The sequence below is a fragment of the Clarias gariepinus genome, chromosome 24 (genome assembly GCF_024256425.1).
Source record: "Clarias gariepinus isolate MV-2021 ecotype Netherlands chromosome 24, CGAR_prim_01v2, whole genome shotgun sequence".
NCBI classification, from domain to species: Eukaryota; Metazoa; Chordata; class Actinopteri; order Siluriformes; family Clariidae; genus Clarias; species Clarias gariepinus.
This window is the reverse complement of record NC_071123.1, coordinates 10,054,210-10,070,443: the sequence shown is the minus strand read 5'-3', so window position 1 is coordinate 10,070,443 and position 16,234 is coordinate 10,054,210. Positions and strand designations below refer to the sequence as shown.

The window sequence follows — 16,234 nt, the reverse complement described above, 5'->3', positions numbered from 1 at the left end:
TTTGTTTCTCACCAAACATGGAGAGAAAATACAAACTCCATGCACACAGACCCCGACAGGAATCGTGGAGGTGCGAGGCCACCGTGCCACCTAATAATGTATGTAATTAAATCAAAAAGTCTTCCACTGACCTTGATTAGGTTTTATTCAGGTTATCACACCAAATAAAACAACATACTGTTTACTGTAGACAACATTATGAATTCAGTTCATATCAGTTATATAGGACAGACATCAGCAACAAGAAATAAAACACAACTAGGGTGTTTTAAGTTAGAAAAAAAAATAAATACCTTAAAAAGGAAGCTATAACAATAGCATTATACAGACCTTCACTGAAGGGATAGAATGCCCTAGTTTCAGATCTACACAATTTCAGATCATCTCATTTAGAAGGAATGCAAATCCTTGGACTAACATGTTTAAATTCAGGATTTATGTGGGTGTTTTTGTTTTTTGTTGTGTTTTCTTTATCTGAGGAGAGACAGGCAAACATTTAAACAATATCATATGGACAAGATTGTTGTACTAAATAAAAGTGCAGCAGTGATGTGGCTGCAGGTAAATACAGTCATACTGATATTCAGGAGAATGGCACAAATGTAAGCGTGCTATTGTTTTTATACAACAGGTCTAAAAACAAAAGGTTTAACCGACTTTAATCAAGTTTAACCAACTACCAACCAGTAGATTAACCAACATTTCAATCACAATCTGGCCAAATATTTTGTTTATTTTTGTTCCGGCAATGAAAATAGTTCCCAAAGATGTCACACATGGACAGAGTCATGAGTGGTGTGACACCTGGTTAGAGTCATAAGTGTTGCCATGCAACAGACAGACTGACAACCTGCACTAACTGTAGTAACAGTTTCAATGTAACACACTATTGCTAGAATTGGAATTTAATATAGTGAACATGGACTAGCGGAGTAATACAAACAGAGAAACATACTTATACTCATGGAATGCAGCTTGTCCATTTAAACTGATATGCAAATGTATATGCACAGACATGCAAGAAGTACCTGATAGTAGTAGTTGTTTAAATGACTTCAGACTGGATTCAGATTAGACTTGTTTAAATTCGCCTAGAAATGAAAATGAGAAAGAAATCTCTAATTTTCAAAAAGGCTAGATTGTTGGTCAATCTGACAATGAGGTTTGCCAGATAAAAATAATTAGGAATCTTTAAATACTCGTTTCGAAAAACTACCAGAATTGTAGTTCAGTTGAAGATCTGTTGAGAACAAACTTTTCATTTTCATTTTCCCTCTTTAAGCCAACATTTTATAATATATTACTAGCTAAACCTTACATGCACAAGAATGTTTACAAATATTGATGCATACATTTTATTCATACTATAGAAGTCTATTTACTTTTTGCATGTCTATGTATTGTAATTACTATTGTTTTAATTCAAATTCATTTCAGCTTAAAAAACTAAAAGGATTTTTTGTTATAACAACATTCTGATTGCACTGCACTATTTTATAAGGCTAGTCTCAGATTTTTTATTCCTACTAATTTCCAGGCATTATAGTATGAAAAGTACTTTTCTCCAGAGGGCAATGGATGTTTAGAGAAAACACAAAGTAAAAGGTAGATTTAGATGAGTTTGAGGCCATATTTTACCACAGTTATTTAAAACAGTATGGTCACCTATACAAAAGTGGAGTTGAGTGTCTAGATTGAGCAAGTTCACCTTGACACCGTGACAAACTATAAAGCAGCTTGATAATATAAAAAAAAAGCAGATGAATGTTAAAAGCAGATAGTAAGACGTTGAATGCCCTCACTATTTAATAGCTCTCATGTTGGCCTAGGTAATGTCTGTTTATCCCTATGTGGCTAAAGACTAAGTTCCAGTGTTGAAATGCATAAATCTGAAATATTTCATATTACCCAGCATTAAATTATTAGACGTATTAACAAATAATAAACACACTGTTATAGAATACAAACTGGCAAATAAATTAAACTTGTGAAATAGCACTTAAGCATATGTATGAATATTTATCTATTAAAAGGCAGCTGAATTTGGATTAAGCCTAAAGAGAGGAACATGAACCTACATACCTGCATGTGAAGCTGGTATGTTCATGTCTCAGGTAGCTTTAAATTCAGTTAGATAAACAGACTCACAGAACATCTGTCTGTCTGATGTGGACTATAATGCATTAAAATGGAGGTATTTGACCAGTCATATCTGAATAAAGTTCAGCAGTATTGTTTGCAAAGGTAATATTCCTTTGTAGTAAAGTTATAAACAGAATCATTTCCTTTAGTATTACAACATTTTTACGCTTTGAGGTAGATCTCAGTGGGGCAGGAAAATATATTAATATAGTGGTTAGATGATTAAAAGGTAAAACAGAAAACTATGAATAACAATCAGAATTAATCATGTAGATAAAACCTCATATCTAACACTGTTATGAGGCTTAACAGATGATTTGTACCTATTTTGTATGATAACATTTCCTAGCTTGCATCTGAAGCATAATCAGCCTCATACACAATAGTAAGGGTGTTGGGTTAAAAGCTCTCTCATCCAGTACCTGCCCTATGGATCTTAAACCTCTGCCACTACCTGCCCCTGTGCTTTGTTGCAGGAAACAACCTGTTTTAACAGTCCTGGTAAAAGCACTCTGTGGAAACAGCCTCGGGCCGCTTATCTGGGTTGCACTTCTCTGGTTCCACGGTCTTGCCTGTGTAGTCTATGCACATCGCGATGCGCTGTCGCTCACCAGCCCCGCAAGTCCGAGAGCAGGCTGACCATTGTCCCATCTGCCATACAGGACAGGGCAGATCACCACACGGTCGGATGTCAGTTGGCCGCAGCTCCATGTCGCACAAGAAAGTCGGGGTTCCTGTTCTGTCTTGACACTCAACGCTCCTCCTGGACCAGCCAGAACCGCAGCTCTTGGAGCACTCGGACCACTCGCCCAGAACCCATTCGGCTCCTCCAAAAGGCAGGATAGCATGTGTCGAAAGGCTCCTCTCTGAGTCTGGCTTGCTGAAGGGAAGGTCACGAGGCAGGTAGAAGCTGTATTTAACCCTGGGAGGTGAAGTGTCCCCTGCTGTTGACAGAAGCTGGATGGTTATGCTTTGCTGGAGTACCTGGAAGCTGAGAAGCCGCTCCAGGGTAGTGGACGAACCACTGTATCGAAGGACAGCACCACGCACTGGAATGTCCAGTTCAGCCGTGGATACTGAGAAATTCCCGTTGAGAATGTAGGTTTCATCCTCGGCCTTCACTGCCAGGTAGTTGCCATCATGCCTAATACCATGTTGGCTACGCTGCTTGACGTCAATGTTGGTGGCCCCAGCAGGAATGGTAACTATGTCATTATAGCCAAAGCTGTGAAAATATAATACTATTATAAATTTTTACACCAGTAGAATTACTTTTTCTGTAAGTACTTTTTTTTTATCTGTTTTAGTCTTGCAAATAATTTAAGAGATTTTTCTCACTTACATAGCTTTGTTTAGAGTGCCACTGATTTTTCTGCAACTTGTACCATCTCCACCACAGATACCACATTTGTCCAGCCTAAGATTGGAGCCTATGACCTGGTCACAGCCAGCCTTGATGCATTGTCCCTGGACACAGATAGACGTTGTATCTGGACCACAGGTTGTACCATCCACGACCTGATCAACACATAAACAACAAGTGTTTTCCAGTGGTTACTGTTTAAAAGTACAACTTTTGACTATGTTCAAAATATCAGCAAGAGGGTTTTACTACTGAGGTAATTTCATAATTAAAATAAATGTAAATAAATTTGATACACAAAAATATCAGTATTGCTGTAAAAAATAAATTATATGTAAAATCTTATGTGAATCATAAAAATAATTTAAATATTTTATATATTTTATATTGTTAAAAAAAAAGCTACAGAACAAGTTGCACCTTGGCTTCAAAGACTTTAAATTCATTGCTGTTCCTGGCTCTGCAGAAAAGTTTGCACCTATCCCTGGGGGAAACACCAGCATACTTTGGGATCCACTCCTTTATTTTGCCATGCATGTTCAAGTAACGATCACTGTTGTATTTCTCACACTGTTCCTCTCTGAAGCTTTTACCTGTGCAATTAAAGGCTATTAATGAACCAATACACACAACTTCACATGAAATGTGCACAATGTCAAATATATTAACTTTTACCAAAAAAACACACAATAATGTTTCTGAAAAGAACATACAGTAGGAGTACAGTATTCATAAAATGTTACCATGATTCTCTGAGCAGGTCTCAATATTGCAGGACTGGTATTTCACTCTCTGACCCACGCAGTAGGTTCCACCATTCTGTGGCATTGGATCTGTGCACTCACGATGGGAGAACTCAACCCCACCACCACAGGTACGAGAACATGGACCCCAAGCACCCCAAGCACCCCAGCCACCATTGACTGACTCCTGGAAGAAGAATAAATCCATATGACAAACATATGGAAGGATTGAGGAAACAATAATCAAGTAAGTGACACGTAAAAAGCATGCAGGAGTGTCTGGAGCAGTGACCTATTTTTCACAAGTCTAAAACAGCAATCTAATTTATCTAATTACCTTGGGATGAATTTCATACCCTGATAAAAAGCAGGATGGCAGTCATGTAGCAAAGCAGCTTTGTGACAATGACAATTGTTAAAAGCGCTATAGAACTAAAATTAAATTGAATCCAATAGCAGCAGCTCAAGGCAAAAAAAAAACATTCAGATACATTTCACATAATTAAAAAAAATATATAATAATAATAATAATAAAGTGGCTCTATGACCTAACTATGGCATAGTAGTTAATTTCAGATGGGCTGGTTAAAGTATTTTAGAAACTTCTGATCTGGGAATTTTCATACACAACAGTCTTTAGAGCAGGGATGTCCAAACCCAGGCCTGGAAAGCTAGTGTCCAAACTGGACACTGGCCCTCCAGGACTAGAATTATTGCTCTGCTTTAGAGTTTACACAGAATAATGCAAAAAAAACAACCGAAAGACAAAGAAGAAGAAGATGTGAGTGGTCCAAACACTTCGCTTATGAGAGAGATTAGGGTTGAAGAACTAGATTAGTTTGAGCTGACAAAAAATTAATAAATAAATAAATAAAACAGGGTAAAACTGGAAAAAAGCCAGGTGTTTTTCCCCCCCTAATCTTTATCAGCTTGTGCCGATGATAGTGTCCGATTCCTGTTCATGGATGACAGTAGTGGAGCTCAATGTGGTTATATGATGTTGTAATAATCTACCTCAATACACTTTTGAGGTAGATTGTACTGTACATTCTTTCTCTCTGTGTCTGTCTTTTTTTATTTATCTGCCTCTCCATCTTTTACTCAATGTCACACCTGCCATTTGTTGTTTTTCTCTATCTCTTTGGCTACAGGAATGTCTGGCATTCATGGAACTGGATTGTAAGTAGATTGATTATTTTATGTTGCTCTGAGAAAGGACCCAGATGGAGTCTAACAGCAGCAGCTGGCTTACTTTGTTAAAGTGAAAAATTAATAGTCTGACTCAGTGTCCAGACATCTAAAAGATATCTCAGGCAAATAGTGACCTTAACTTAAGAATTTTTTAAATAAAGTGATGCACTTTGTGAAAAAAGAACTTCGTGGTAGATTTTCAGATACACTGAAGATAACAGCACTGCCCATATACTGTAGGTATTTGAATCTACTTAGTACTAGCCAATAATTTAACATCTACTGTACTAAAATTTTTGTTTTGATGAATCTTACTCAAGCTTGTTTATTACTACACATACCTTATTTTCCTTCACTGTCAACATGCTCGACAAACACACCCCCTCATGGCAGCTCTGGTCTTCACCACAGGGTGTTCCATCAGCCCAGGGCAGGCTTCCATTACGGGTAGTGCACTGAAGTTTGCCCTCTTCACGGCACCATAACTGGATGCATGCTTGGTCCTCTGGGGCATTGGGGCAGTGGGCAAACTCCTCCCCAAACGTTTGCTGGCACTGACGGTCCACACCAAACATGTGGCCTGGAGGCTCAGCTTTTAAGGGAATGGTCTTATCTGGCACATCCAGTAAGCAGTCACCTAAAGACAGACAAATGAAAGACATAATACTGTTTTTTCAACGAACTACACATGCAATCATGCACAAATCAAGAGACAGCCATGCATCTTTAATTAGCTATCCTGCTTTCTTTAATCCCCCTAGTCACTGACATCATCAACACTAGCATGTGAAACTTAAGTTGGCTGAAACCACCACTTATTTGGAATAAACAGGTGTGCACATTTGTAGCTTGAGGGAAATATTTCATTATGTGCGTAAATCAGAATGGTCTCACCCGGAGGTTTCCATTATGTAACCCATAACTTTGCAGCTTCAGAACAAACCAACTTCAGCTCAGTCATTAACACTGGTGCTTACAGGGCTCTAAATCACAGAATATCATCATAACCCATGTGTATTTCAAGTAGAATCAAAAGGCAGATTGTAGGGCTTTTAAGCATCCAGTTTGCATAAGTCTAATAATCTTGAAAATTTAGGTCTTGCCATTTTTATCGGTGCTTTTGTGTACCTATGGCGGAAGCAATTGCAATAGATGTGAACTGTGCCTGCCAATAGCAGCATCTGAGTGACGGAAAACAGCTATTAAAGCTGGAATGTGTTAGTCACTAAGGATGACACAAGGAAGTGGGAGTGAGGAGCTCAGACTAAAATACTGACAGATAAATCAATCTCACGCAAAAATATGTTTGCTATTTTTCAATGCACTGTTCATTTTTTCAGGCTTTGAGGGAATGCTGAAGCATGAGTTACTCCTCTGGGAGACTGTACAGACAGTAACCATGGGAAACCTTCAACACATTTCCTGTAACAATATCAGACATGCCTGGCATGTGTCAGTCACCTGACTACATTAAGCTGTATTGAGGGCAAAAACCACCCAGAGAGAAAAAGAGAGAAAGAAATAAAAAAGAGCAGACTCTACATAGGTGGTTAATTTTGACATTCTCAGCAAAATTACACAGTGTGGTTTTCCAGGTCTGTTATTAGTGGTTAGAGAGCAAGTAAAGGCAAAATAGACATATGAAAAAAGTGTGACTAAACTTGTAAAAACAGAGACCTCCATTTTTATAGATTTCCACTGCACTGGTTGTTTTCTATGGCAAGCTTCCCTTAACTAAGTAACAGCAACTTTAAGATTTAAGATATCAGTATTGAAATGGGTACTAAGTGACATGGATGGATCTTGAAGAAATATGACCTGCACTTGTGCCAAAAACCGATGGAACACTCAAAACCACATCTTAAAAGGAGCCGTGTAATTTATAAATAGGTATGGCTTTGTTTAACTTTGCATATTCTTAAATACTTTCACACATACTTAGAATGCTATTCCTTACATGCAACGAAAATATTCTAGTGTGTTCTTATATCATTAAAAATGCTTAAAGCAAAGTCTGCCCCCTTGTTTAAGTGACAGATCAGTCAAGTAGAAAATGTGTCTATTTATTATCCCCTTTCAAACATCCCCTTTCCATTCATTTATTCCAATTGATGTCCCAACAGTCTAGTTAGTTTCCCTATTTTTGCTCCTCTAATTTCAGCCACCTTATTTGCAGCAGCTGCGTTTAGACATGCATGGATCATCAAAAAATCTATACTGGCTGAACTGCCTATGAACTTTTATGCAAATGTGATAGGATCTGTATGATGACTCAGGCCATACCATGCCCATTGTCGAAGAACTCTGTGATGTAAAGAGCACTGCATGGTGACCAGGGAAGTGTCTTGTTGAGGTGGACAAAGAATGGAGCCATAAGGTGGTGTCCATCGATATCACCGAACAATTTCTCACAGGTTTTGGAGTCATCATGCGGCATACTTAGTACATGACCTGTGGCAAGGCAGAGAGAGAAGAATGTCAAAATACTATGTACAAAATACATGTAGCACAACCACAAATAAAAGAATACTAGCTTAGCATAGCTGCTACTGAACCTCGTTTTTTTATCAATTTATTTTATATGAACTTAATTGTTTGTGACATGCTTAATTCCAATAGCTGTGCAATTAAGGTGATCTAATGGAATAAAAATATTCCCTGAAGCTATTACAGATTGACCATTCTGTAATGGGACAAATGTGATCATGGAAAGTGTTCAAGTGAAACTGAGACGGTTAGAGACATATTAATGAATGGCTAAGTCTAAATTTGGGCTGTCCACTCTGATCCAGACACTCAGTGGGTGTGAGATGTCAGATGGAGGCATGGGCTGGAATTTGGTGCAGTGTGCACGCAAGTGTGTGTGTGTGTGTACTGTATGTATGTGACCTGTACCAAGCTCATGTGACACAGTGAACACTGCCTGAAGGCCGTTGTCCTCAATGACTGAACAGCTTCTTTTGGGGTCACACATGGTTCCCACATCAGCTACACCCAGCGTGTCACAATTCTGATGTCCACAAATATCCTGGAATGGCAAAAGGCAGACAGTATAGTAAAAAAAGAGGCAAAGTGTATAAGGGATTCGGTCGGAAGATGGACAGGTTGAGACAGCAACCACAGGAGAGAAAAGAACATGTTGGAGAGGAGAGGAGAAAAAAGGAGAGGAGGGACAGATTTCAGACACTGATATCCAGACATCTCTCCATTAGTTCCAGACAGACCTTTTTCCCCCCAATAGGCTCTTGCCAGCAAAACATATTTGTCAGTGTTTCCATCGTAAAATGAAGCAAATACATGGCAGACTAAAAAGAGTGAGGGAGAATTTTTAACTGTGAGATGGCTGGTCTCGCAGTTCACTCCCAGAACTGAAGCCTTTCTCAAATGTGTGCTACCCCTGAATTGAGCAACTTTGCCCATGAAGGAGGACTTCTCAGAAATCTTTGGAGAAAAGCAAAAGCTTTGCATCTGCTACACATCTGGCCTGTCCGACTCAGACAAACATGAATTCTGTTGCTTTTAGATACAGAATGTCTGGCCAAACATCAGCTTTAAGTTCAGCTTTTTTACTGTTACCCTTCTGTACTAGATACTAGAATAGTCTCTCACTTTCTGTCTAATTTGACCTAAAAAGTGGCTTTCTAATGAGACACGTCAAAATTCTGCCAAATCTTTCTTATATTGCAGCGTTCTGATTATGTTATGCAGATGGCAAGGTGTTAGCACAGTTAATATACTGATGAGGATGATTGAAGAATGTCAGAATACCAGAATATTTTACAAATCCTAAGCTAAACCATATTTAAAAGAAAGGTTACTTAATTGAGCATTTACTTGCCACATATACATTACTGCACTGTGAAATTTCTTTCTTCACATATCCCAGCTTGGGGGCTGTGGTCAGAGTGCAGGGTCAGCCTTGATATGGCACCCCTGGAGCAGACAGGTTTAAGGGCCTTGCTAAAAGGCACACAGTAACAGTGTGGTGGAGCCGGGGCTTGAACCGCTAACCTTCTGATCAGTAACCCAGAGCCTTAGCCCACTGAGGTACAACTGCCCAGCAAACAAAACCCTGATCACTACAGCTATCATGGAGTCATTATTATCCATCAAATAGTAATCAAAGATTAAGGGATGTACAGCGGCACAGTGACTAGTGTTGCTGCCTCACAGCTCCTCACAATCCCAATTGTGATCCTCATTACAGTCTACTGTTGTGCCGAACTTGTGTGTTTCTCACAGTAACCATGTTGGTTTCCTCTGGGTTCTCTTATTTCCTCTTAAAACTTAAAATCATGCCAGCTTTACTGACGTGAATTGCACTTCGGGGTGAATGTGTGTATAGGTGTATGGAGGACTTATCTTTACTGCCCGGTAAAAAAAAAGTTGTCAAATGGGTCAAATTATTAAGCTGGATTAAGCAAAGAAAATGAATAAGGATATTTAAAATGACTGGAACAGGCTTAAAACCCTTTAACACATTATCACAACCTGGAAGGATTATGCTGAACCGTCAACTTTGTGGAATAAATGTGGTTGGGAAAAAAATTCTGAATTGAGAGAACTTAAACACTTGATAGAAAATCAATGATAGAAAAATCAACAGTACAAACCATGTAATTTTTTTTTACAAATGCCTAACAAGTTTTAGAAGCACATTTAAAACAGAGATAATGGCTCACCTCTCTAGTAAACAAAATGGCAGTGTCATAATGCTCAGGATGGCGTGGACTTGCTGGGTTAAAGTGCTGTTGCCAGGTGCAGAAATTGCGTAGGGTCATTCCACCATTTCTGGACACCTCGGGTCCAACATCCTCATCTTCCACTACCAACATCTTCACCACCACTAGGGTCACAGCATTCTTAATGCTAGGGTGGCCATAAAGTTGTGCGGCCATCCCCATTATGGTTAATATGTAGTGCTGCAGAAAAATAGCAAATAAGGTCGTAGTAAATTGGTTACATTTTTTTGAACACTGTACATATGATCAATTGCACTAAAATCTACACATCTTTTTAAGTCAAATATTTATAAATACCACAACTATTTCTTGTCAATAAAATAGCTGGAAAGTGCTCAATACCAAACTCCTTTTGCCTATCCATAATCCCATTCATTTCATGGGTGTCTTGAGTTTTTGTTTCTGTACATAATATCACAGCTAATGGAGATCTCTGACTTAATAACAGTACTTTTCTGGTTGAAATTCTGGTAGTAATTTCAAATAGTAATTTCATTTCCATGCATTTCTAATGATGTGCCATGTTGGCTTAAGTTGAAATATTACCACCTCACACTTGCAGGGTCCCTAGTTTGATCATGAGCGCTAATTAATGTCCTTCTGTGTTACATTTCACCTCCCTAAAACATGCTGGTAGGCATTCCTTACCACCAATCTTCCCATTCTAATGTTATTCCCAACCTACTTGCAGTGTTCCCAAGAAAGGCTTCGGACACAGTTATGTCCCAGCCTATGCTGAGTCAAGCAGTTACTGAAAATGAAATTATTATAATGTAACACACTAACAAGACTAGGAATAAACTATTACTAGTTGGTATGTTTATTTATGCTTAGACAACTGCTGATGTCATGATCCTTGCATAATATATGAGAACTGTTACTTGGAAAATGTTATATGACACCACATAAGCAATTTATAAATGTAGGAAATGTATTATGTATTCTCAGGCTATAATGTTACATTTAGTACTGCAACTGGCATGAGGAAAAAACTGCTGTTACAGTAGGTTGTTTTTGGTCTTTCGGCTGACCCTGCAAGGAGTCGCCACCTGGTCTGCACATACAAGCTTGGCACAGGTTTTACGCTGGATGCCCTTCCTGACGCAACCCTCCCATTTTATCTGGGCTTGGGACCAGCACTGCATCCAGTGGCTGGGTTTTGGGCACTGGCTGGGAATCAAACCTGAGCCTTTGACATGGCAGGCGAAACACCTACCACTGAGCCACCTAAAAATATTTATTATATTAATAAAATTATGACAAATTACCCCACAAATTGTTTATTACTGTCAGTCTTCTTTAATATATTGAAAAGAAGAGGACAAAGAAAGAAAAAGTGTATCTAAAACAGCTCTGTCAGCAATCACATTCAGTTAATTACACACGACTTGCAACTATCAACAGCATAGTTTAAAATAATCCTCCCCTGCATCCTCTGTTTACAGAAGGACATGATGCTGGTAAAACACTATCAACAAAACATGAAGCATGGTAAACATTTGTGATCACAAGTTTTGTGTGCGAAGTCTGAGATGATAAACATGGCTGGACTGTGTTGTCCGATTCATGCAAAGAAATGCAGTAATGACCCTTTTCTTAGTAAACAGACAGAGATGCACTGATCCGGTCTAGCTGTTGCATGATGCACATAAGAGCAAGCTACCCCCCACAGACCCCAATGAGCTTTAAATATATACAAATTTGATACTAGTATTTAATACAGTAGTATGTATTGTGACTGGGATACCAGCTAAAATCACAGGAGTAAGTGGGTAGTGGGCAGACAGATAGAACCAGATAGAGCAAAATTCATTAATCATTAATGTGGAAGTGTATGCGTGATGATGCATTTGCAGGGTTCATTAACTCACTCATATATGGCCATAAACTGATTATAATATTAAAATAATGTATACAAGAGATCAGGGACCATAGATTTTCTGGTTTCTGAAGTATAATAAAGGTGTATTCTTGTGCATCATCATATATCCTATCACTTTTTTCAACAATGTAGTATATTAATAGCCTTTTATATGATAGCTGTATCCCGCCCATCGTTACTGAAACTGAAGCTTGTTGCAGGATGGGAGGAGGGAACTTAAACTGGATGGGATACCTGTCCATTATAGAGAACTTAGCACACCTACAATTGGCCCCTCACATCTGGGGCCTATTTAGAGTTGGCAATCTACAGTACCTACTAATATTTTTGGGAAGTGGGAGAACGTGGAAAAACTCAGCAGAGACAGTATCGAGATAACATGTCATAGCTAATGAGGATTTAACTGATGGATAAAACTGATGCGTGGATTTTCCATGGAACGCGAATTACACGAGATAAAGCTGCTTTGGAAACGCTTTGGCGCGCTTTCGCACATGGTTTCATCACGCATTTGTTTACTGGCTCGTCACCATTCTTGTCTACAGTACTTAAGTATAACAGCCATACAATTTATAACGACAATGTGCTGTTTTTGACATATCCCACAGGCTGTGCTCGGGTTCATCGCGTGAGCGCCGCAGTTCCTCTCTATTACGCACAGCCATTTGCTTCCGCCCACGCAAAATGAATCGCTTCTTGGAACTTTTGTAATATCTCATCTGAGATGGAAAGTATTACAACTCATAAATAGACATGTTTATTAGTACGAATTTTAAAGCAATTTAGAATCCACAATTCCCATCAGCCCAGCCCACGGACTAACTGCTTCTACAACTATTTCTGTAGACCATCCGCCCGCAATATTTTCCTGCGTGGACAAATGAATAGGTTGTTAATGTTACCCTGAGTATACAAAATTAAAACAGTTTAGCATTACCCTATTATGCTTCAATTAAACTATATTTTATGAAAAATTGTTCAGGGCAGGTGGCTTTCTGGCCCATGATTTTAGTTTATTCTAACGCTACTTTACCTTGATTTCATCTCCATAGAAACGCGTCATGGAGGCGTCCGCCACGACCAGGGTCTCGATGTACCTGGCTGCTGACACGAACCTCCGTTCCCGCTTTGGTGCTTTTTGTTCATATTCGTCAGACTGATCGGTAACGTGCTTCACGTGACTGTTGTCCTCGTCACCGGATTTTCTGGAGAACACTCGCCTTTTAACGACGTGAGGCTGAGAGGAAATCTTTCTCGCGTCTCCACTGCGCGCGCCGACTGGTTCGATGAAGTACTCTCGTCCGCGCGTCACGAAAGTTCCTCGAATGCCATGACAGAGACTGACAGAGACCAGCGACTCCTCGTCCTTATTTACCGTCCCGGTGTGGAAACAGCTCCTGAGCTTCTGCTGGTGTTCTCTGGGCTCAGGCAGGATTTCCTCAAGTACGCGCTCAGGCTCAGAGTCATTCAAAACAGCCGAAAGATGCTTCGCTTTTATGCGCTGAACGCGTAGCGCAGGAGCCATGAAACTGTCGTCCGGCCTCAGGTACAGCGTGAAAATTTGCCCAAATGCATTAATTCGGAAAACATGCCGGTTCTCACTTCGCCAAAGGCCACCTTTCTTTAAAGAAACTTTGACAGGTATCGCCTCGGTCTCGTCCAAATCCACGCGGTTACATTGCACAAGTCCGGCGAACAAAACCGTGGCCAACATTAAATGTGCGGTGATAATCATGGTGACTGGTGATATGCAAATATTTTCTAAATAAAACTAAAAACTTAATTAGCTACTTACGTTAATGTTGTAACAACAAACTACAGAAATTGCACCTGAAGAAACTAGATGAAACAAACAGCGCCTTTCTATTCACAGAAAAGACCAAAGGGACACTTTTGAACATAAGGTCGCCATTAAGGAGAACGCTCTTCGACCTGTGTACACTCAGTGTGTGCGCGTCCTTGTCGGTGGTATTTATACACTCGCAATCTTATTGAACTTGCGCGGTTTATTTCCGATACTCGCACCGACCGCGAACGCTCTGATCCAATGGGGACTCCCGGCCACGCCCCCTGAGAACAGTGCAGCGCTGCCTATTATTACCCGAGTACACGGCGCGCACGCAGACACACACACACACACGCGCGCGGGCTGCTCTAATGCGTGGAATGTTTTACCCGGTGATAATGTTTCCCGACTGAAATGTTTCCCGCAAATTAGGCTATTTTTAATCATAATGGGTTGGAGAAAATGGCCTTGGCCCAATATATATTGTTTGGCACAGTTACAACTCAGACAGGTTTATAGTGGTGCGAATCGGGGCGGGTTTTAAACAAGGACTAGCTGTAAAGCAGTCAACACAGTCTGGCACTCCCGACTACTCATCCCTGGAATGAAACTGTTTGAAATAATGTAAGCTGTCATAGAACAAGCAAATTAGACTATTTATGACAAAACATCTTATCAAAATTGTTCTGAAATGTAAACAAAACACGTGCAAGTTAGACCCAATGGGATTTTGGCCAATTACGCGATTGGGATTGAGAGCATGTGGAATACTGCGTGTTTTTAATGGCACGTCTTTCGAATAATAAAAATATGTCTATAATAACATTAAAACTACAAATAGCTCAATAAACTCCTGTTAAAATAACCAAATGTGTGACAACAAATAACACACAGGAAACTTATTTGTAAACTTTCAGATTACTGGCGATCATCAAACCTCCAGTAGGTGGCGCCACTGCATCATTTTTGCTGGCGCGCTCTGTTGTGTTACACGTAATAAATAATAAAATAAAATATTTATAATAACAAACAAAATCACAATCACATCTGCCTGTCAAACGAGACAAAGCAAAAAAATAAAAAATAAATAAAATAAAATATCTATTGCTGAATAAATCATCAGGAAATCCTTAGATCATCTCTACCTCTTATTCTTTACCACCAGATGGCACGTTTGTATTACAAAGACTATACTGTACTGCACATGCACCAGTTTTAACTGATTGCACGGTGAAGAGATGCATGGAATTTAATTACGTAGCCTATAGATTTTTTTGCCACTTAGTAAATGATTCGTGAAATCTTCTTTGTATAAGTAAGGATTTTAAAAGATTCAAGTTTGAACATTTCCTGGAGCAATCTTGGTTTCAGGGTTCTATCCAGAACCCTTTTGATTCTCCTAATGGGAAAATGAAAGATCTTTTGAAGTTTTTAGATCTGACCTTTAATTTTGAGTGCCAATTTTATTGGAAATAATAATGCTATTATTATGCTAATAATTCACAGCATAAATTCCTATTTCACTGCTCGTGTAGCATGTCATTGTGATCAGCCATAATATTAACACAATGGCCAGGCAAACTAAATAATATTTATTATTAATTACCCATGAGTAAACTGATGTCAGGATCATGGGCACCCAAGACTCATTCATGCCTGCAAGCCCATCTGGCCTGATCCCACAAAAAAGTGGCATAAATTGCTGAAATAATTTATGCTGGATGTATGTAGGGCTTAGCAGGCAAAGACTTCAGGGATTTTGATAAGCATCCATTGCATGTGCTGGGAATACAAGTCCAATCGACAGATGGCCCACTTTGAAACTTTCAGCACTCTAAGAATCTGCTCCTAATGTCCTGATGCCAGATACAGACCACAGCTTCAGAGGTTTTGTGGAGTCTGTGTCTTGAGGGGTCAGAGCTGTTTCAGTGAAACAACAGGAACCTAAAACAGGTGGTTTTAATGTTAATGTTTTAATGATATGGCTGATTGGTGTAAAGTTGTATACACAACAGTATATCCATCTAGGAACCTCTGTAATCCAACTAGGGACGTGGAGTCCAATGGTGACCATTGTATTTATTCCCTTTTTACAACCATGGTAGGAACTCTGGTCAATGTTCATGCACACATTCACACACTATTTGAGAATGCCAATTAGCCTAATCTGCATGTCTTTGAACTGTGGACGAAACTGGAGTACTTGGAGGAAGTACGGGAAATACGGGAAGAACATGCCCGAGTTAAAGTCCACTCACTTCCTGAAGTGGAAATCGATTCCGGACGCCGGAGATGCAAGGTGACAGTGCTAACCACTAAGCCACAGAGTATACACGTTTAATGTGTGATGTGGTGGTGCAGTGGGTATGCCATCTCAGAGCTCCA

The 16,234-nt window shown here is 39.4% G+C and overlaps 1 protein-coding gene across 1 annotated transcript; it reads right to left on the bottom strand.

Annotated features, from left to right (window-relative positions):
* Window positions 1-127: 127 nt before the first annotated feature.
* Window positions 128-13,994, bottom strand: adamts8a (ADAM metallopeptidase with thrombospondin type 1 motif, 8a). The gene is made up of 9 exons (XM_053485863.1): window positions 13,097-13,994; window positions 10,122-10,361; window positions 8,335-8,467; window positions 7,723-7,890; window positions 5,781-6,076; window positions 4,249-4,435; window positions 3,926-4,098; window positions 3,485-3,660; window positions 128-3,367 (listed from the first exon to the last, which is right to left on the bottom strand). Exons 1-9 carry the CDS (start codon window positions 13,796-13,798, stop codon window positions 2,632-2,634), a joined length of 2,811 nt encoding a protein of 936 aa, XP_053341838.1. The 5' UTR covers window positions 13,799-13,994; the 3' UTR covers window positions 128-2,631.
* Window positions 13,995-16,234: the final 2,240 nt, after the last annotated feature.